The sequence below is a fragment of the Pleurodeles waltl genome, chromosome 6 (assembly GCF_031143425.1).
Source record: "Pleurodeles waltl isolate 20211129_DDA chromosome 6, aPleWal1.hap1.20221129, whole genome shotgun sequence".
In the NCBI taxonomy this organism is placed as follows: domain Eukaryota; kingdom Metazoa; phylum Chordata; class Amphibia; order Caudata; family Salamandridae; genus Pleurodeles; species Pleurodeles waltl.
Window position 1 is genome coordinate 1,315,241,263 of NC_090445.1, and position 21,003 is coordinate 1,315,262,265.

Genomic DNA, 21,003 nt, shown 5'->3' on the forward strand with positions numbered 1-21,003 from the left:
TGTTACAGGTTCCAGCTTTCTCCTTTTCTGCACAGGTTTTCAATCTTTCTCCTTCTCTACCCTTTGTATCGAATGCCAGGTGCCCTTGATACGCAGGATTTGCAGTCTTAATTTCATTTCATGCCCTATTCATCCATAAGTGCCAGGCCCCACAAATGAGTATCAGGTGTCTCCACCTGCAACCACCGGCCCATATTAAGCACTGATTGGATGACTGGGGTGGTTTAGGAGGTTTCACAGGATCCTGTGATGGGGACACTTACAATGTAGAATGAGCTCATAGTGCTTCTTCATTAAGGGGCTCTGTCATTATTACACAGGTTAGCGCAAAAAAACCATAAAAGTGACTCATCCCCAAGCTTGTAAGTATTGCACACTCTCGTGTTCTACTTCTCGCTGCATGTCCGTATCAAGGCCTGACTGGAAACCAACCACAACCCTAGCAAAGGTGCACCTTCCAGACATTACTCCAGGAGGTGAAGACTAGGCTGGGGCCATGGGTGCTTTCATGGCTGAATCGTGGCAGACCTCCCCGCTCTAAACGTAGTCAACTGGTGCAGTATTAGGTGGGTAAAATGACCAGAGCGCAAGGGCCTGCTTGCATGAGGGCCACCACGTGCGCGTAAAGTGATTAAAGTGAAGTCCGAACGCTGACTGGGCATGTGCGGCGCCCTCCCGCTCAGATACTTAAAGGGAGGCTGCGGCCGCTCCTGCGTGCCAGCGCCGTGCGCGGAAGCATCATCCTCGCGCGTTAGTGAGAGCAGCACCGCGCAGCTCCAGAGGTACTACTGTGAGAGGCGCTGTGGAGGAGAGAACAGCTGGAGAGATGGCTTCAGCGGGGCACTGAGCTTGCTTGGACATTTTCCCACCGCGTGCTTCTTGTTAGATTGATTTGTTCTTTCTTTTGCCGTTATCTTTTTTCAAAAAAGCATGAGTCACCAGTCCCTCCGAAGAGGTATCTCGTGCCCTCCCCACGACACCAACTGCACCCGGATTATGACATCGTTGGCCGGGTGGAACGACTCGGATGTGAACGCTTACAAACTGGTGGACTTGCCGGACGCCACCACGACGGTAAGTGACTGTGTGGCAAAGGGACCATGCTCTACAGCGTTGGACAGGTGGCAGCTTCTGTTAGCCAAGTTTCAGTGTCCGCGCCCCTGCACAGCTGGGCTGGTCAGAGGGGTATCCAGCCAGGACTGGACTTTGGTCGAGAAGATCTGTTGAGTTCTCTGGTGTAGCAGGCACAGTTTAAACAACACCCATTGCTTTGTGTATGTGCCACTGGCAGCGTGCTTTTCCCTGTTCAGGGTCATGATTAAACGCACACACTTCAGCGGAATTCTACGATAATGTTAGCAATGCATGGCGTATAGATTTGGAAGGATGCTCTTATCTGCGCGGCCAATGAAATAGGTAATGAATACATAGAAAGACACTGAAAGCGATAGATGGAGAGTGGGAGCGACAAAAGTAAAGCAATAACGTGGTTATGTAGGCACATAGGCATTTGTATAGCTAGATATGTAGAATACATCTTCGACACAGAACCATAGATAGATAGATAGATAGATAGATAGATAGATAGACCTGCTCTTTTGAATTGCAGATGCCCAGAACTCGTCTCCACAATGCACTTAGTGTCAAATCTCACGGTTTGTTGAATCTGCGGACGGTATTTAGGATTCTTCCCCACTTCGCTTCCCTCGCCCCACCCCTTGATCTGCTGAAGGTCTGAAAGTATCCCAGCATTGTGAATGATGCGCGGGGTTCTCCTCCTTACTCCGTATTTTCTAAAGCTAAATGGAAAGTGCAATTCGTCAGAATTCTCTATGCGTTATATTTAATCATCAAATGAACTAATGTCCACTTCGCATTGAAACGCGGGCTCCCTCTTTCTTATCAATGCACATTCATCTGTGAACAGTAATGTATTTTTGAGAGCGGAGAAACTAACGTGCTTACTTTTTGCGGGTGTGCAGTGGGCACCGAGACATGCATACTGAAAAAGTGTATGGTGTTAGATAAGTAAAGTGATGTATGGATTAATAATTTTCCTGGCGCATAAATTAATTGATACATAAATAGAAATTGTCACAGATTGATACATAAGGGGACATATACATAGTTAGACATGTACAGAAATATTAATACGTTGAGCAGTACACACATAGAAGCACAAAGGGACTAGGGCATTGATTACATGGGTGAGTGAACTGACGAGTATGTTGATTGGGGGATTTATAAATGCATGTATCTGTGCATGTACGGACGTAGGGGCAACGGTCGGATAAACTGGTTGTCTGGTGTGTGTGCGGTGGTGGTGAACGCGCTCATCCACTGGTAGCCCATTGTAATGTGGGCGTGTTTATAAATATTATCATTCAGCGCTGAGATATCCACAGAGGAGCGCGTGCTCTACACCTGCACACGTGTCGTTATGTTAAGCTGTAATTACTATAGTAAGTGTTGTCATTCACCACAACTGTTCACCCACTTTTGCCATCACCTGCCTCTTCTGCGAGGGATAAAGCTACATGATACATTGGTACAAGCATTCCTGTTAAGAACCTTACACATATGATTGAAAGGACCGAGGTATGTGAGCATTTCCACATTTCCACGTGCGTTCGGGAAGTGGGTGGTGTATATGGTGTGAGTGCATACGTGCGGGATGTATATGTATGTCCCTGATGAGAGTATGTTCAATGTGTGCACAGTTGGTGTGATGAACTTGGTGGATGGTGTGTAATATGTTCAGTGATTATATATGTAGATTATGTAGGTGTGTGTTTAACTGTGCTGGTCTATTTCTACATAAAACTATGCATCTAATTTAATGCTCAGTAATATGTACAGCCTAGCTTTATCAACACACACACACACCACACACAGTCATGCATGCACACACACATATATTATAGAGTCATCGATAGGGACAATACAATTATGGATACGACTATTACACGTCCAGTCTGTAGGGAATGAGTGTTTTTTTGGTTATACTTGACATTGTTTGACGAGTCTACCAACATTTGATAGCAGTTTGGCCCGGTTAACGAAGCGTCATCATCTCGCATTACATACAGATTGGTATAGTTAAGGCATAGCTATTACAGGCAAAACAAAAGCATCATTTCACATTTTTAGAAAATATAATTTTTTTCAGTCTCAGCCATAGCGATAATTATTGAACAACTTTTCACCAAATGTATAATGATACAACTTTAATCATCTCACCTGTTTTTAGTGTGCTGTAACTAATCTCAGTAGTTTTTTACGGTCTGGCTTGGCAGCGCATGTTTCGCTAGACAATTACGCGACCATCACTGTAGAGGAGCTTTGGCTTCACCCACATGTTGGTGGCCGGTAGGACATGTTTTCATTTGGCAGAGGATGTTTGCTTCTACAAAAAAGTGCTTTCCATCACATAGCTTTGATCATTTTTTTAATATATCCAAGGTGTCTAAGCTTAATTTTTCAGGGGCGCACACATCATTGTAATGCTAGTAAAGTGTCTTCGATAATTAGACAGTTTATGGTGATTTTCTGGGGCAGCAGCACAGATGGGAGGTGAGCCTTCATTAACCTACATGAATGTTAAGGGCTGGCTTGACAATCCAACACTCACCTAACCTTTAACCCTACAACAATATTTTTCCATAGTTCTTTGCTTCCACACAAATACTTATCCATCCCCATGTTATTTATTTACTGGCAATCCTTCACATTACCATTTGACATTCCTTTAAAGCCAGATCTATTGCCATTGGCAATGCTTATTTAAGATGTTAGAATTTCAAAAAAAGGTGCTCAGAGACCTTTAAATGGGTTATGTTTTGTGTATTTGTCCTTTCTTGCACTAAAATTACCTACATTGATCTGGAACCTGATTGTTTTTTTGGAGTTCAACATTTTGCTCTGGCTGCGGTATGGTGTCTTACAGCTCCTATGAAATGTGCAGGTATCATATCATTGTGGATAAAATGCTCCAGGGCTTTGGAATTGGAGGGGGTGGAAGGTAACCCTCCACCAAACCAGACTCCCATCAATTTCCCGAGAGGAAGGCAGGCATGATCCCTGAAGAGTGGAAAATACATCCCCCTTAGAATACAATGAAACGAGTTCCATAAATTATTGGTAAATTCCGGTATTGTCTGCTGTCGCAGAGTAAGCATGTTTATTTGCTTATAATTTAGACCTTGTGGAACACATTTGCACAAAAACTCGAAAAACCACACACAGAAAACCTTCATGTACGTTTGGTCTTGGAAAGTTGCAATCAGATTGGTCAAGTGGAGAGGGCTTTATAAAGGGATCTGAAAAGTTAAATGTTTCTTGGAAATTCCAATAGAAAATAATAGGTAAGTGAGACCGCGAAGACTGTGTCCCTACAACGATGCCTAATTAATGCTGATACAAGAAAACAACAACAGTGTGCAGTGTGGCCAGTGCCTGCCAGTGAGAAAATGCCAAATGGGCAGTGGGGTGGGACGACTGGGAGTAAAACATGATCATAGGCCTTTAGCCTTTTGCTCAAAGCAGAGCTGCCAAAGTCGAATGCATGGTTCAGTGGACATGGGGAAGGAGGCATTGGAAGCCAAGCATTCTCAAAACCCTCTTGCCTGTACCCATTAGGGCTTGAGAGAGGGTGACTGCACATCACTCATGACCAATGGCAATGCTATATGCTCAGGACTCACTGCGGGTGAGATAATGGTGTAGAGCATGGCTGAAAGTCTTGGCCTGCACAATTTTTGGTCCACTAGGTCTTTGGGTGGCAAAGTGTAAGCATGTCAGACCCAGAATTCCTAGATGCATAAGCATGGCCACAGGGCCAGTTTGACTGAGAATGGTGTGGATCCAATACCCCTGTGCTCCTAGAGCTCTCCTAACATGACCAACGCTTATGCCCAGTGTGCCCTGAGAACTGGAAGAGAGGGCTTAGAGCAGGGCTAAGTCACACCTTTTGCCATATGTTCAGAGCCCGCATAACTTGACTGTAAAACATGCCGTCCGGCTTCACTTGTCATGGAGCTGGTTCAAGCATTGCTGAAGGCCATATAGTGTACCTAGGGTCTTGCTAGGCATGACTGAAAGATGTGTTCTTCGGGCTTTGAGAGCTGGTAAACAGGATGCCTGACATATCTGAAGGTCATATTCTGTTCCCAAAACGAATTGCACACAGCCGTATGTCCTGCACAACAACCTTATGAGCAGGGACACTGGGCACAGGACATGGCTGAAAGCCACACAGTCCACTCAGTCCCACTGTGTCATCCGCACCAAGGCCTGGAGGCAGTGGCTGATAGCTTTACCTTGTGCCCTTTGCTCAAAGGTGTAGACTACAGCATAGACTACAGCAAGCAGGCTCTGGGATTTGGGGCACTGAACACTGGCCATAGCCAAAGGCTACTTCCTGTGCCTGCAGCCTGCTTTATATAACCAGTAGCTGAGCAGAGGTGGCTGTTCCAGAAAATGAATCAGCTCTCGTTGTGTTATGGCTGTTCTTGTCTCATAGGAAGTGCACATTTATAGTGCAAAGGACCGCTGTACTACAAAATAATGTGTAATTGCAAAATTGTGAGACTATACACTAAAAAGCACTAAGTAAAATCGGTGGCAGTTGTGGAATTTAGAGAACTTAAATAGAGGTCTAAGAACGTTTTTTTCCAAAGGTTTCCATGCTTTTAGATCAGTGGATAAACAGAAAGACAGACACATAGGCAAATATCTCGAGGTAGGGAAAAGGAGAGCACAAGAGGGAAAGAGGAGAAAGGACAAAATGGGGATAATTAAAGGGAAGAAGAGAGATTCTGTGTGAGAGGAAAGAGGGGCGTCTGAAAGGCAGACGGTAGAACGAGAGAATGTCTGAGAGCAACAGAGACAGACCAAATATAGGAAGTAAAATACTGATAGAGAGAGAAGAAGATTTTATTGTTTAGTTACTTAAAACCATAACAAAAAAATAGATTAACACTACATAAAAAGGTAAAAAAAGCAACATTTCTAATATTACTAAGTATCCATCGAATAATTATACACATTGTCCAGTCATTTCGATTTGCGCTCTTAGGAGCTCATTTTAAAGGATGGCTGAGTATTGCTACTTAAGACTTTGCTTGTTCCAGTGTGAGTAGAGCATCACTTGATGCCATTGTAGTCCATTGTCAGGCATTGGGCTGTGAGCTAACCTCCTTTGGTTCACAAGGGGGAAGTGCTGATTATTTAAATCCTGCTTTTGTGACACCTGCAATAGAAACTTTACCTTTAGTTGTTTCTAGTTTAAGTGTGAGATCCGTTGCTGCTTTGATGAGTTGATCAATGTTTGGTTGCCCACACCTGACACACTTACAATTTGTGGTAAAAGTGGTGATGTGTGCGATATTAATTTTCTCAATTTTGGTTATCCCCAGATTGATGGATAGTTCCTATGGGCAGTGATCACTCTCACACCTGTTGCCTAGCTGAAAAGAGGCTACTTGCTTGAACAGTGGAAGAGAAACGATTGTGTAGTCAATTGTGGTTGATGCTATTGTTGAAAAGTATGATGCTGCCTGAGGCAAGTCCTCAGTGAATCTGCCACTCAGGGCTCTTAGCTGTAACAGTTCGAAGCCATTGAGCAGAGTCCTGCTGATCTTTGTCAGACAGCCATGTTTGTTGGCCCCTTGTGTGGGGAGGTCCCAAGTGCTTGAAAGGGCAGTTGTGGTTTCATCTGTTGAGGATCCTAGTAGGTGCAGATTGAAGTCACCTGAGACGATGATGTCGGGTGCGTCTGCTATGAAGCCGCTGCTTATGTAGTTCTCGAGTAGAGTCACTAAATTATTGGCATCACTGAGTTTGAGTCTGGGGTGAAGGTAGGTGTTTACAAGAAATATCTCTGCTGCGGATGCACTCTTTGTGGCGACAATTGACACACTATTGATGAAGGAGCAGGTGGAATGCAGAGGGGTGACTCTAGCCGATAGTGCTAAGGAGACGTATGTGGCCAGGCCACCTTGCGGATGCCCATACTTCGCTTTCCTGGTTGCTGGGGTTATGAAACACATACAGCCCTGCAAGTGAAATGGCTCCTCCAGCCAGGTTTCCCACATTATTATGATGTCAAAGGTGCTGATGTATTGGATGAAATCGGAGTCCTGAACTCTGGAGAGGAGGCTGTTAACGTTCCATGAGCACATGTGTAGGGGCTCCTTTGTAGATGTAGAGCCCATCTTTTTATCTGAGGTTTGTCACCCTTGCCTGTTGCAGATGTTGATTGTTTTTGAAAAACCACCATAAGTCATCATTGTTTGGGAAAAGGTTGACTGAGGTGACAGATTTTAGGGGACGAGATCCCCCCCTAGCAGTCATGGAGGAACTTGAGTTTGCCGGTGCGCAGCCCAGAGCGCTCCTGAGTACCGAGCTTGTTTCCCAGCACTGGCTCCAAAGCGGGATCCGGTGATAGCAGGGGAGTTGGGTAGCCAACGTCACAGTACGTGGTATGACTGATACCCCAGTGTTCGAAGGTTGTTCTTTCTCCTAGGATTGTTTGGGCGATCAGGCTTGTCTTCCATGTGGCTTTACTGGTTCCAGGAGCAGTGGTGTTAGTTGGATGGAGAAATTCAACTGCTAGAAGATCAGTTGAGTTGAGGTCGCTTGTGGAGGGAATATGTGAGAGTAGCCGAAGAATGTTCCCTCTGATCAGGATGTCACCAGATCCCTTGGATTTATAGTGAGGATGAAAAATTAGTAAGTTGGTGGTTGCAGAATCTGTTGGAGTCTTGAATTTCTGCAGTGGATGCCGAAGGGTCCCTGGGGAGGAGTCTCCTCCCTAATTCCAGCAATTGTTAGACCTGCTGGTTGTAGAGTTTCCCACTTGTGTGTGTTCTGTGGGGCTAGGAGATGTAATAGTTGCTCTCAGAGCCTGTGGAGGAGGAGCCGTTAGGTGGGCCAGGGAGGGGTTGGGGGAAGTTACTTGTGTGGATTGACCGTGAATTCCAGAAGGTGCAGTTCGGAGTTCCCCAGTGTTGCCAGCCCCTTCTACAGACCAGTGGTGGTCACTTTGGCAGCGTTCTTCTGCTATGTGGCCAAATTCAAGGATGGGACCACAGAGATTGTTGTTGGGGCAGGTGACCCGGGGCATAACTTCTTTGGAGGCCCAGATGTCAGGGTATTGTTAGTTTGGGTGCTGCGTCTGGGGTTGCTCCATTCCCTGCGACTTGCTTCTTGCTGCCTTTCCTCTGCTGAGTACATCTCTGCTTGGTGTTGAGTTTCACCATGGCGTTGCTGTCCCCAGGACTGCCAGTTAAGAGTATGTCCCTTAAAGGTGACGGTATGGTTACTGTTGGAGTCGGATTGCAAGAGTTTGCGATTGCTGGAGTCTCCCGGAAGGGGCCATTTGCTCTGTCATCGCTTTTTGTTGCCAGGCCGATGGTTGTGGTCTCGAGTGAGTTCGAGTGAGTCTTTCTCAGACGTTGTGTGGAAAGGCCAGGAGAGGGATGCAGGTGTGGGTGCTGGCTGGAGGCTCCCGTCTTTAGAGATGCACAGAGGTTGGTTAGCATCAAAGGTAGCGTAGCTAGTTTGTTAATTATGCCACATAGACAGCTTATGGGACAGTTCATGGAGTTTTCTTGTGGGTGCATAAAGAGGGATTTGAGTTCACCTAATTTCTCATTAATGCCTGCTACGAATACTGCCAAGCTTTTGAGTAGGGTTACCTGAATGTCCGTTTTCTCTGATTGGTAGTGTAGTGCTTCGAAAAGGAGCTGCCTGGTGTCGAGCACGGAAGCCCAGGTGCCATCCGTGTGCCGATTGAGACGGTTTGAGGCACGGTCCTGTACAGTTGTTAATGTGGCGCTAGTGTCCATGTTTGCTCTGACCCTTGCACCGTCATTGGGAGAAGCTTGGCAAAGAAGTGGAGTGGCCACATTGTTCCTTGGTTTGTCATCTGGAGATTGCTGGCTAGGCTCTAAGGTGAGTTTAGTGGTAGAAGGGCAGTCTTGAGAATATGCAACACGCATATCTTCCCACTCCTGTGTGTTTAGGTAGGATAGGGTATGGAGGCCCTCTGTTATCATATTTTCTGAAGGAGGTGAAGGGGCCGGAGGTCCATCTTTTGATGCGCTTTCCAGACAGCCATCGTCGGAGGCCATCAGAGGTAATTCCAAAACATCTGTGGGCAGCTGTCCCACCTCGTTGACAAAATCGGGCTGCGCCGCTTTCAGTCCACATAGGGCCAGGTGGATTTGGCGGGCCGCACTTTGTTGGGGGGAAGTCCACCATGACTTTGCTGGAGTCCATCTGGGCTCATCGTGCACCTCTGCCCTGGCAAATTTGTCAGATTGCCCCAGAGGTGTCGAGATTGTGCTAGCTGCAGGAGGTTGAGCAGAGATTGGGCTTGAGGAAGCCCCGTTGTGGCAGAGTTGTTTGTTGAAGATCGATGGAATTAGTGGTGACTGTAGCCCTTGTGTGTCATTGTTATTGGAGATGAGGACAGGTCTGCCGTTTTTTTAGAAATGAGAACTTGGTGTAGATTTTCGGTTGAGAGTTGGTGGTGCAGCATTTTTTGGATTGTTCCAGACTGTATCTCGATTCCAGACTGTGCCCAACATGAGGTCTGGAGATGGGTTGCTCTTCTGGACCTCCTTGGAGTGGGTCTGACTCATTCTCAATAAGGGGTGAGGAATTCTGTCCCTCATGATGGCAGTCCTGAGCTTGTGGTCTCCTCTTCCTTTTTCCCATAGCAAATTTTGTTGGGGGGTCTTCCTTGTTTTACCTGACCGCATGGTCATGTGATTTCTTCCCAGCACTTCCTTCCCTTTTTTGCCTCCTATGATGTCTGTAGTTTCCCTCGAGTGGGATGATTGTGTTAGTGGAAGTGGGAGTGGCGCTGTGGGGAAGTTGATGGTCGGCTGTTATGCTGTCACTCGTGAGAGCACTGGGCTCTGCTGAGATAGAGTCAGATGGAGGCTGAAGGATATGAAGATCTCAACGCTGGTTCAGCTGCTGCTGATGTTCCTGACTGGCAAGTGGGGCTCACCGGCCTTCCGCAAGCTGCACCCACCCTAGGAGGGCTGCTTCCGCGGATGCTGGGGCACACCCTTTGCGGTGACTGGGTACAGTCACCGCACTTGCCTGGCCCCGCACGCAGAGGGGCCCAACCCGCCCTCCTCCCTCTGCCTATCCCTGCTTGCCTGTTTGTCTGCTCTGCCAGGGGCCTGGCCACGGCGGGAGGACTTGGGAGGATCGGCGAGGATCTGGGAGGTCGGGTGCTCAGGAGCCAAGGGCTCTAGGGCACAGGGGCACTGTCAGCAGCGAGGCAGAATCCCAGAGCAGGTGCGAAGGGAGGGCCCCAACCGCAGGGTGGTGACAGGTGGAGTGGGGGAGCAGGCGAGGGGGAGGGGAGGGGGCGGAGCTGAGAGAGAGGAAGCCGAGTTGGAGGAACCAGGGGGCAAAGGGGCAGAGGAGAGGTGCAGATGCCGTGGCGGCAGGACGGTAAGTCAGGCAGGGTATGCAGGAGAATGGGACCTCCACCCACCAGTCCCGTTCACCCTGCACCACACGCCTCAACACCTCCCCAGTCCACAGTGTCCACAGTGTCTGACCCAATCAATCAGCCTGGCCGTGTCTCTGGCCCCGACACCAACCCAGGCACTTTTCCTGCACCAGCGTACCGCACACCACACGTTGCAGTGTTGTTGTATCCCCCTAAAAACCTCCTCCCTTCCCAGCGCTTCACAGAGCCACCCACTAACACCCCCACAGCGCCTCTTCCTTACCTCCTCTCCTCGGCGCACCCTGTCTGCCCATCCACGACACCACCAGCAGGGCCAGACACAGACACGGGCACAGGCGGGATGGCCAGCGGCATTCCAGTGGCGTTCCGGCAGTGCCTACCCTGTCCACGGCACCCGAGCAGGACACAGAACACGGCAGGACACAGTCGTGGGTGCGGGCGCAGGTGCCGCGTTTCGTGGGTGCCCGGCTCAGCGGCAGCTCAAAGTGTTGCTTCCGGGTCAGTGTTCTCATTCTGGTTCAGTAGGTTCGCGGGAGAGGAAATTCAAGAAACTTTGCGAGAACCAGACAGAGAGCAAGGAAGACAGAGAGAGGGTAGAAAAAGTGGGAGCGAGCCAAAGAGAGGAGGAGAAGAAGAAAGAGCGAGGCTGATAAAGGGAGAGAGACAAGCACATAGCTGGATCGATAGGTTGATGTTGGGAAACACAGAGAGAATAAAAAGAAAGATATATAGGAAGATAGGCAAAAGGAATCCAATAAATAGAAAATGAGATAAGCGGATATAAATATAGGCAGTCATATAAATATGGATGTAAGTTGTTAGAAATAAAGAATCAAACTCACACAGAGAAATAACTAGACACCTGTATAATTCTACAAGTAGAAAAGCATAGAGTTAGGCAAATAGTTTAAAACGCAGTTAAACAACTTGCTGTACAGATAGTGTCAAGACTCGGGAAGATAGACTGACATAAAAAAGACCCTCATTCAGCCACAGGCATGAACAGATATCCAGACAGCCACCTGGATAGGTAGTAGACAGATCTACAGGAATTCAAGCAGACACACATTCATTAAAGATAATTCTCTTCTGCGAAGAGAAGATTTAAACCGCTGGAACAAAGTGACGAAGATTGCAATTCAGGGCAGGGATGGATATGGCTTCAGGAATTCGGAGGGGGCACCACAAGAATGGCTCCTATAAGCAGAATGTGCTCGGCATGTGGGGTATGGTGGGTGAGCACAATGGAAAACCTAACTGTTGAGGTAGCCCAGTAATCACAGTTGCTGAGAAGCATTACGTTAAAGGGAAAGAGAAAAACAACGCCATATCTACCTAGATATAGCGCTGTTTTTCTCTTTCTCAGTGCTGACACATTTTAGCATACGCTCTAGTGCAAATGTGTGTGCGTTCTCTCAAGCGTATGGTTTGTAGTGGAAAGGGACCATTCTAGTGTAAAAACTGTGCTTTAATATTTTCCCTCTTTGTAAATGTCCCGCACCTTGCAGCACACATGCAAAGCCAGAGAACTGTGGCGACCTTTTTAACTTACTGCACCACTATCCCTGCCTCGAGGAGGCATCATTTTTTGGCATAAGTCCCTGTTTACAAATGTCAATATGTAGGGATTTGCATGAGATGCAATGGGTGGTGGCATGGGAACGTTCATATACCACCTATCGAATGCCCTCTTGAAGGAACGTAGCACCAAGTAACGCATAGCGCTGCTCTTCATTATTTTAGGCAACTTTACACCCCAAATCATGATCTGCATTGGAAAGTAGATCTGAACACAACGTTGTGCCCTAGGTTTGCATCACTTTTATGAGACAAACCCAGCGCAGTGTTAATACATCTGGGAACATGTGCTAGGTGTGTAGCACTTTTGCGATGCAAACCCCACACTACGTTTTAGTAAATTTCACCCATAATGCGCCCCATACATGGCAGGGCTTTGAGGGGGAAGTTTGTGAGTACCGCAAGATCAGCCAGGTGTGGTGCCACGCGTGGAAATGATAAAGAGCCAGGCAAATCGGATGCCTAGACGGTAGCAGTACTTAATTTGTGCTTGTTGTTTCTGGTGCGGAGCACCGGAACTTATTTTTGCGGGCCGGCGCTTCTTTTTCTGCCTCAAGCATTTACTGCGAGCAAAATACACATACAGAACGCTTCAAGAGTGAGCTGAAGGGGCAGGTAATGGCTGCAGATGGGTTGAAGAGGCTCGAGATGGCTTCAGGATTCGTCTGTCTCATTATTCCGTGTTCGCACATTTAATTGCAGAAGCCCCGTGTTTTGGCACCGGCTTTTTATGTACAAATTAAGCACTAGACGGTAGGCAGCTGCACAGATGACTGTGTGGATTAAGGTGCAGCATTGAAGGTGACATGTTTGTAACTCTTGCAGTGTGACTAAATACCATAGTGAAACCTGAGAAGTAGAACACATTCCACGTGATAATATACACACTGTGCCCCCTTCTTTGAAGCCCACTGATGTGGTGTGAATGCCAACAAAGGCTACGAGAGAGCACTCAGAGTAATGAAGTAAACGCACAATGCAACAAGTGCCAATTTTGATACAGGGAACGTCTTCTTCAGCTAGATACCAGATAAGATGGATGAGGTAAGCAAGTAACATTAGAAAATATATATGCGAAAGGGTATGGAATACATGTACAAAATGTTATGAACAGTAACTGATTTAAAAAGAGGCATGAGTAAGTTTGATAACGCCTTAGTATTGCACTAGCAAGAGAAAAGCTGAAGAACATGTAATGATTATCAGAAAATAGCAAACATGAGCAGCCTGAGGGGGCACGATGCAACCTTATGCACCATCGAATTATCTTTCGAGAATCAAGGGCACGTGCAGAGTGTACTTTCAGCGCGAGCGCATTAGCCTCAAGGCCTATTCATGGCGAGGAACACTGAGGGCTAGGCAAGGGGAGAGGTGTAAGCACACAACATAACAACAATAAGAAGCACAATAAAACCGTTTCATATGGGAAATTGCATGTGACCAGGGTCACAATACCCTCACTGTAGCCGCCATTTCCCTGACGTTGAAATGTTGAGCAATGTCAGCCCCAGAGCACCACATGATCTTTTCCACGTCAGAGAGCAAAAAATAAGGCTAGTGGTTAGACAAGCGATCCAGAACAACTGGATTTGATGTAAAGCCAAAAATGTTTATCAGTGAAAACTTGGAGCACAGCCCAGTTTTTAGTGAAGGAGTATAGTGGCATGTCAAAATTGGGAAACTCGATATTTTGTAGCCTTAAGGTGTTTTCTGGAATCCATTCAAAAAAGGGCCTCTTTCTAGAGCATTCTTCGGCTGAGGCCTTCATTTGAAAGAATGCTACGGATTATGTCTTGCAAATGGAGTACATTCACTCAGCTGTCCTTATCTCTCGGTTAAGCTAGTTGCAAAGATGTCTTTTTGCATCCGCAAAGTAGGTGCAACTGGTTTTGCAAATGCAAGTGCAAAGGCCAAATTATAAATGGAAGAAAGGGCTTCGCAGCGACACTTAAACATATGTGCTAACACTGACATGTGGTCACTGACCCAGGAACACTGACAAGTAGTCAAATACTAATGCTAAGACACTGACACAAGGTCACCAGCTGTGGGAAACTGATGCGGGATGCCGTAACACCTTGATATTAACACTAGGAAGTAACCAATAGAGCCACAAAACTACCACTGGGAAGCTCCAGTTGACACCCACATTGAGGCACCATGCTTGCATATGAATACTGATGGGTGGCACCGACAGAGGGGTTCTGGCAGTGGGGCACTGACACAAGAGCACTGATATGGATGTATGGATACAATGGTCCAGGACCTTGAGGATCGTAATATTGACACTGGAGCACCGAAAAATGCCTGCTGAAGTCCAGTGCAGCCTCTAGCATAAAGCCACGGATATTGTGAGGCACTGACACGGGGACACGAAGTTATATGGGACACAGACAATGGAATGTTGGCAAAGGCACAATAACACAAACATTGAGATAAACATATTGGAAGTGGGACACTGATACAGGGACATGAACTGGCAAAGGGACACATCAATCTAGAGACTCTGGCACTGTTACAAGGACATTGACATTTGGACAATGGTGTGGGGACACTGATAAGTGGGCATTTTAACTAACATTGAGGGCGTTGACATTGGGACGTGGGCATAGAGGCACACTGCAACTGACAAGAGCTCTGAAAGTTACACAAGGCTACTGTCATTAAGACATGATGACATTAGGACAATAGCACTTGGACAAAAAACCTAGACTTGTGAGGTAGACTACACACCATGGACGTTTGATTCATAGGCATACAAACAAATAACTCTGTGGTCCACTTTAAACATCATTGTTCTTTAATGGGTTTCAGTACCAAGAGCACAGACATTGGCTTATTCCCTTCACCAGCAATACTTCGTAATCTTTAATCTTGAGACAATAAGACAGTTTAACAACTTCCAAACACAATGAAACCACAATCTTGCCCAGAATACCCAGAGCCTTGTCTCAGCTAATGTAAGATCCCAGAATGCATATTTTCTATTCCCAGTGCTGAAAACGCCATATGCTTCCTGTTGTCACAGTAAAGGAAATGGGCTTTCAATCAGACAAGGCACGTTTCATTTGTAGGAAAATAAAGGCCCTTCCTTGCCTTGATGTTTGAGCCTTCTTCGTCATTTAAACTGCACTGTCTGCTGCCTGTCCAGTCGATTTGAAAGTACTCTAGAAGGAGACAGAGAAAATGACCAGAACAGAGTGACAATCTGGATGCTAAATATATTACTGCAATTCCCTGTCAGTGCTTTGCGGTCCACATAGTGCTTAATTTTTAAAATAAAAAAATAATGCAGGGACCAAAGGCGTTTCTTAGGAGGCCAACACAGCATTACTGAGTGCCAGGCCTGCAGAATACCAAGGCTGCCTATTTTGATGCCACATTGTGTCTCTTTCTTCCACCAACCTACACGTCCTGTCTCTTTTTCTTACTCTTGCAGTTTCTTTTTCATCCCTGCTATACACTTCAGTCACTATTTCCCTATCTTTGACTTCACCTTGGGTAGCCATTCCCCTTTTTTCAGTGTGGGTCAAAATTTGATGATAAAAATTAAGTCTGAGTCCTCATTAATGAGTGGGGGTGTCAACCGCCTCTAACCACCTGCATAAATTAAGGGTTGGCCCCAGGGTCTGGAACGATGGATTGTAAGGCAGTCTGGCTAGTTCTAGCTCCTTTGAGTCATCAAAGCAGACATATTACCACACCCACTCCCTGAATTGTGCTCATACACCCCCAACAACCTATAGCTACCTTGTCTTCCTGTCCTGCTATCCTGTTGATATCTCTCCTGTAGGAGACCGGTATAGTCAGCGCAGTGATGATTAACAAAGGGATGATATGTTTGTATGTATTGTGTCTCTGTACTCATAACTGTGCCAAAGTGTTTAAAAGTGATTGTAAAACTATTCAGTTATAATCAGTGGTTGTTATTAAAATATGCCCAGAAATGCAACGTTACAAATCTGTAAACCAATTCAGTTATTATCCACGGTTGTTATTAAAATATGCCTGGATATGCAGCGTCACAAATCTCCCCAAGGGTGCTTAACAGAGAACACACAACCCCGATTTATAGTTTAATTTATATTCTATTCAGTTTCATTAATTTTACTATCCAGAAGTTCTTTCAAACCACCATTTGAAACTCATTTCCTGAAAAAGCCCCAATGTTTATTTCACACTGTGGTTTTTTAGCACTATTTCACACTACTTATCACAACATCTGTCAAGGAAATACTTTAAAAACTGCTTACAGACATGAAATGAAGCAATCCACGTTGCAAGCAAGTTGCCTTTAAAAGAGACAGCAAGGTAGTGTTGCTTGCAAGTTCCTGAGGATAGTCCCCTTCTTTCATCGACTATTTACAACCGGGCGCAAAGGCTGGGGCGTAAACCCCAAGGCTGCATTGTATAGATTCCACCTCTTCCCTCTTTAATGCACCGTCAGACACTCCCTGCTTCTTTTTCTCCGTTTTGCAGTTTATTTTCAATCCCTACTGCCTCCCTTTGTCACTGTGTTACGTCTTTCTCTCCTCCATTCTTACACCCTGTTGTGTTTTCTCTCTCACTATAGATCACAGTATGTTGAGGAAAAATAAGTGCTGGTCCCCAAACATGAGTGCCGATGGGTTCCACCTGCAACTCTGGATCAAATTAAGGACAGGGCGAGAGCAGGTGGTAACCTTTCACAAAGTGCTAGTTGCAAATGTTTGATAGTTGACACTATTCTTGAGAAGACTAGGAACACCCGAAGGCGCAGACAGCTGTTCTACAGACCACTGTTTGCTCTGTTCATGATCACGCTCAGCGTGCCACGAGCAGTGGCAGTGTGATCTGTGTCTCTTTAAGGTCGAGTGGACACAATGCCACCACACAGTGAGTGTGATTTCTAAGAAAGAGCTCTGGTGCCCCATGAAGGCCGCCTCAGTCCCAGCATTCACATCTGTTCACCTCCAATACTCTCCTTAATATTAATGAGGTTGGCAGTATGCCCCTCAGTGAGAACAGCCCCTTTTATCTGACAATTACCCACAGTAAAAAAAGTACGAAACAGGTCCGTGCGTTACTAGTTAGGTCATTCCCATATTTTTTTTTCGTAGAATCCTGAGATTTATAGTCCTGGTTTCCGGTTAAAATACAACTAGAAATGTGATAATTCGAAGAAAAACCTGGACTGGCGTAGCTAGTCAGGCATGGAAACTTGGTAACTATGAGTGTGTTAACGCGTCCCTTTATGACTAATTTCTTCACTCTGGGACTCTTTGTAGAGGCCAATGAATCTTTTGACCCTGATGGAAAACACCTTAGGACGAGATAACTCATCAGCATGTCAATCAATATGCCAATAATGTCATCAATATTTACCATAATAAGACAATTCAGATTAGTCAAAGACATTAATAAAACTCAGAAAACACCATGACCTTTCAGTCATGAATAACCACACCAGTTTAGTACTATTATATGAAGTTTATTCCCTATTAATTACAATTCTACTAGTACATTTATTAGTCTCAAAACCAAGAAACACATTAGTATAGTCACAATATGGCAACTCTGATAAGAAAGATTTCATCAAAGCAAGAATCACGAATATTAGAATATAGCACGACGTCAACATAGGTTATCCTTAGCAGAGAATCATTATCACATTATTCAACAAAGCATAGATTCCGTCATTTGTCTATTTACGTCGGTTTAGTGAACCCCCTCATCTATCCTCAAATTAGCATTGGCATGTTGGGCTTCATGCAAAACAATTTAGCAACATCAATTTGGAAAACATCTAACTGGGGTCTCTGTCAAAAGAAGCAGTTGGTACCTAGAAAGGAAAAGCAAACAGACAATTACAATTTCATTGTCATATAGTTACCCTCCATATTGGGTTAGCATACAGGTTCGGTCTTCATCCTCAGGACATCAGTTGATTCGCCATCTGCCAGGGATTCAGCATGTCGGGTAAAGGGGCACTTCCTTCATAAGGAGGAAAAGGGTAAACGGGCAATATAAGGCAAGGATGGTTTTAAGAACCAAACAGCAAAGTCTCTATGCAGAGTAACAAAGTGTCTGGGTCATAGCAAAATCGCACTAGCATCTCCCTAACTCCTCTATCTCCTAGTCTCCTAGTCTCTGATTTACTTCCTTGTGTCAAGGGTTTTTATCCCTTTTCTGTACAATCCCCTAAGTTTTAATTGGTTGGGGTCAGCACCCCACTATCTCCGTCCAATAGGGGTTCAATGACTTCATTAAAATTGTCACCCCATAACAGTTCTCAAGTAGTTTATTGGTCCTTATGATTGACGTCTTCAGCGGGTAGAATGTCTGGTATGATTTCATACTCTTGTGGTCCTCTTTGCATCTTCAGTCAGTGGTTCCATTGTCTGTACCGGTTCAGACGACCTTGTACCTGCGAGTAGTCTACACTGTTGCATTCAGCAAGAATGTTTCACTAAGCAAGTCGAATTTCATGGGAACGGATCTACTATTGTTACATTCATCTTCTAGCTTTGGAAAAAATACAAGTTCATGTCCTTCAGCAAGTCAGCACACTGCACGTTAGAAAAACACATTTAATATGAAACCAGTTAGCTAGGCCTCGACTCATGCTAACTAAGGTCTAATGATTTATTAGCAGAACTGCAACATATAACCTTTTATTATTAGTGCAAAATCATACTTCAACATAACATTTCATCATTATTAATCAGTTTCATTAGTCATTGTATATATTGGCGGTCACTCCCCGTGGGCACATTTCAAGCGCACGTTTAACAAAATACATTAATACATTTTCTATGCGGCATTATTACACATTAGTTCATAAACATTACATATTAATTTATAAGTATATAAGCTGCACTCTATCAGTCCTTTCTCTGATGACACTTGTCATCACACAAAACCTTTCCCTTCACAACCTTTCATTCTCTTTAGGTTACGCATCTCAATTTCTTCCTCCCTATTTGATCTTTCCCAAATTTCTTTGAACATTTTCTCTTTTTCTTTTCTTCTTTTCTTTTATTACGTTTTGCCAAATCTCTTTTAATTCTTTTATTAATTTTGCATGATAACCATAGTCCGAATAAACAGATTAGAACAATCAACATACCCCGTAATATTTTTGCAAGAACCCCATTCCAAATACTACTAAACCAATTCCCTACTTTGGTAATTCCTTTCCCAACCTTTTCCCAAACTCCAGGTTCCTTCAGCTCTTTCAAATCTACACTATCTCTTGTTAGGTTAGTAAGCATTCCTCTAATCTTTTTACTATTATCAGGAATGAATGCACAACAATGGCGCTCATTAAGCATTTTACAGACTCCGCCACTCTTTGCTAAAAGAATGTCTAAAGCAAGCCGGTTTTGAAGAGTCATAGCTCTTTCCGCAGCAAGTTCAGTATCCATCAGGAGTATAGCCCCTGTGAAATTAGTCAGCATGTTATCCACAATAGTAGACAACTTTCAAATCTTTATGGAGTTTAAAATAACCCCTACTGAAGGAGTTATGGCTCCAAATTTGTCACCAACGACAGCAGCCGATGTCTCTCTCTTTTGTCTAGTATGTTGTAATTCAGACATTTTAGTAATTTGCTTTAAGTCATCAATCTGGTAGATCTTGGGAAAAACTATTCTCAAATAACATGTCCCATACCATCCCTTTGGAAGACGGTAATAAGCATTAAGTCCACATATATAATAGATCCCAGGGATCGCTGGATCCTGTCCATTTAACATGAACGCCCATTTACTCTGATACAAAAACACATGCCTGCACAAACTCGTTCCCACAAATAAAGTGTCATGCTCAGATTTAGGCCTATAGATACAAAGCCTTTCTACGTGTAATGCATCTATAGCTAATTTGCCCTGTGTCTTTATTGAAGTGTAAGCATAATCATTTGCAACCGTGTGTTTTTCTAATCCCTTTTCTAGCCTTTCCTTTAATGCTTTCCGTCTATCATCAGTGTGATCTAAGAAGCTCTTCTACAGGTGTTAGTAAGCAGGTTAGATTATTGTGGTGTGCATAAGCTGTCCCAAATGTCAGTGTCGGCTCAAAGAAACCCCTAACTAATTTTATGCTGTGTTCTTTAGCTAATTTATTTAGAAACTCAATCACAGGCACAAAGGAAAACACTACATCTAAGTTAGAATAGAAGTATTGAACATGTTCTTGATCATAGAATCTTGTTAACAGCAAACTACAGCTTATCCCGTAGGTAAGTGGCAGGCTATAATAAGTAACCCCTTCTTGTACTGACGAAGGAATCTTTGTGCATGCATAGCAATTCTTTGCATCCATTGTGTCAACATACTCATTCAGCAAGCGATAGAAGACATTAGTAGATAGTTCCCCTTTTGAATTAGTTCCCTCATGCAAGTATTTTGCATCCTGCTCAAACTTCTCCCACGGTGTTAGTGTAGCAGTCTCAGGATTTGAAGCATTGTTAGTCGCTTTCTTATCCATCCATGGCATTCCCACAATCACACCTATAATTATTATTGCACAAACAATACCCAGAATAGCACTCAACCAACCACACATCCTACCCTTATTACTATTATCTCTAGTGTAACTCATGATCTGCAAAGAATCAGGTAGTAGAATAATACAAAGCAAACAATCAACTTGAGGACGATATAAAAGCTCTTTTTTTTTCTGTGTAAAGTCTCTCTCTGCTAGTATTTACAGCGTTCCACTCACTCCAGGACCCCTTTGTCAAATCAGGTTAGCAGCTTGTCATAATCGGTTTTTCAGAGTCAATCCAGGTTAACAGTGTCACATCCGGTAATTTATCAGTCTCTTTTCTTAGCTTTTCAGCTTTTAATTTTCAATTGCAATTTAACACAGTCTCTTTCTAAAATTTAATTCAGGTGCTGTAGTATTGACCTGGAACCTCTCGATCAAAACAGAATGCCAAGAATTCT

The 21,003-nt window shown here is 44.7% G+C and overlaps 1 protein-coding gene across 3 annotated transcripts in view; it reads left to right on the forward strand.

Moving 5' to 3' along the window:
* Positions 1-724: 724 nt before the first annotated feature.
* Positions 725-21,003, forward strand: part of OPN4 (opsin 4) — a 714,562-nt gene continuing 694,283 nt past the window's right edge. For all 3 annotated transcript variants that reach the window (XM_069240595.1, XM_069240596.1, XM_069240598.1), the window contains exon 1: positions 725-1,074. In XM_069240595.1, the coding sequence (XP_069096696.1) occupies positions 931-1,074 (144 nt within the window). In that variant the 5' untranslated portion in view covers positions 725-930. The remainder of the gene's footprint in view (positions 1,075-21,003) is intronic.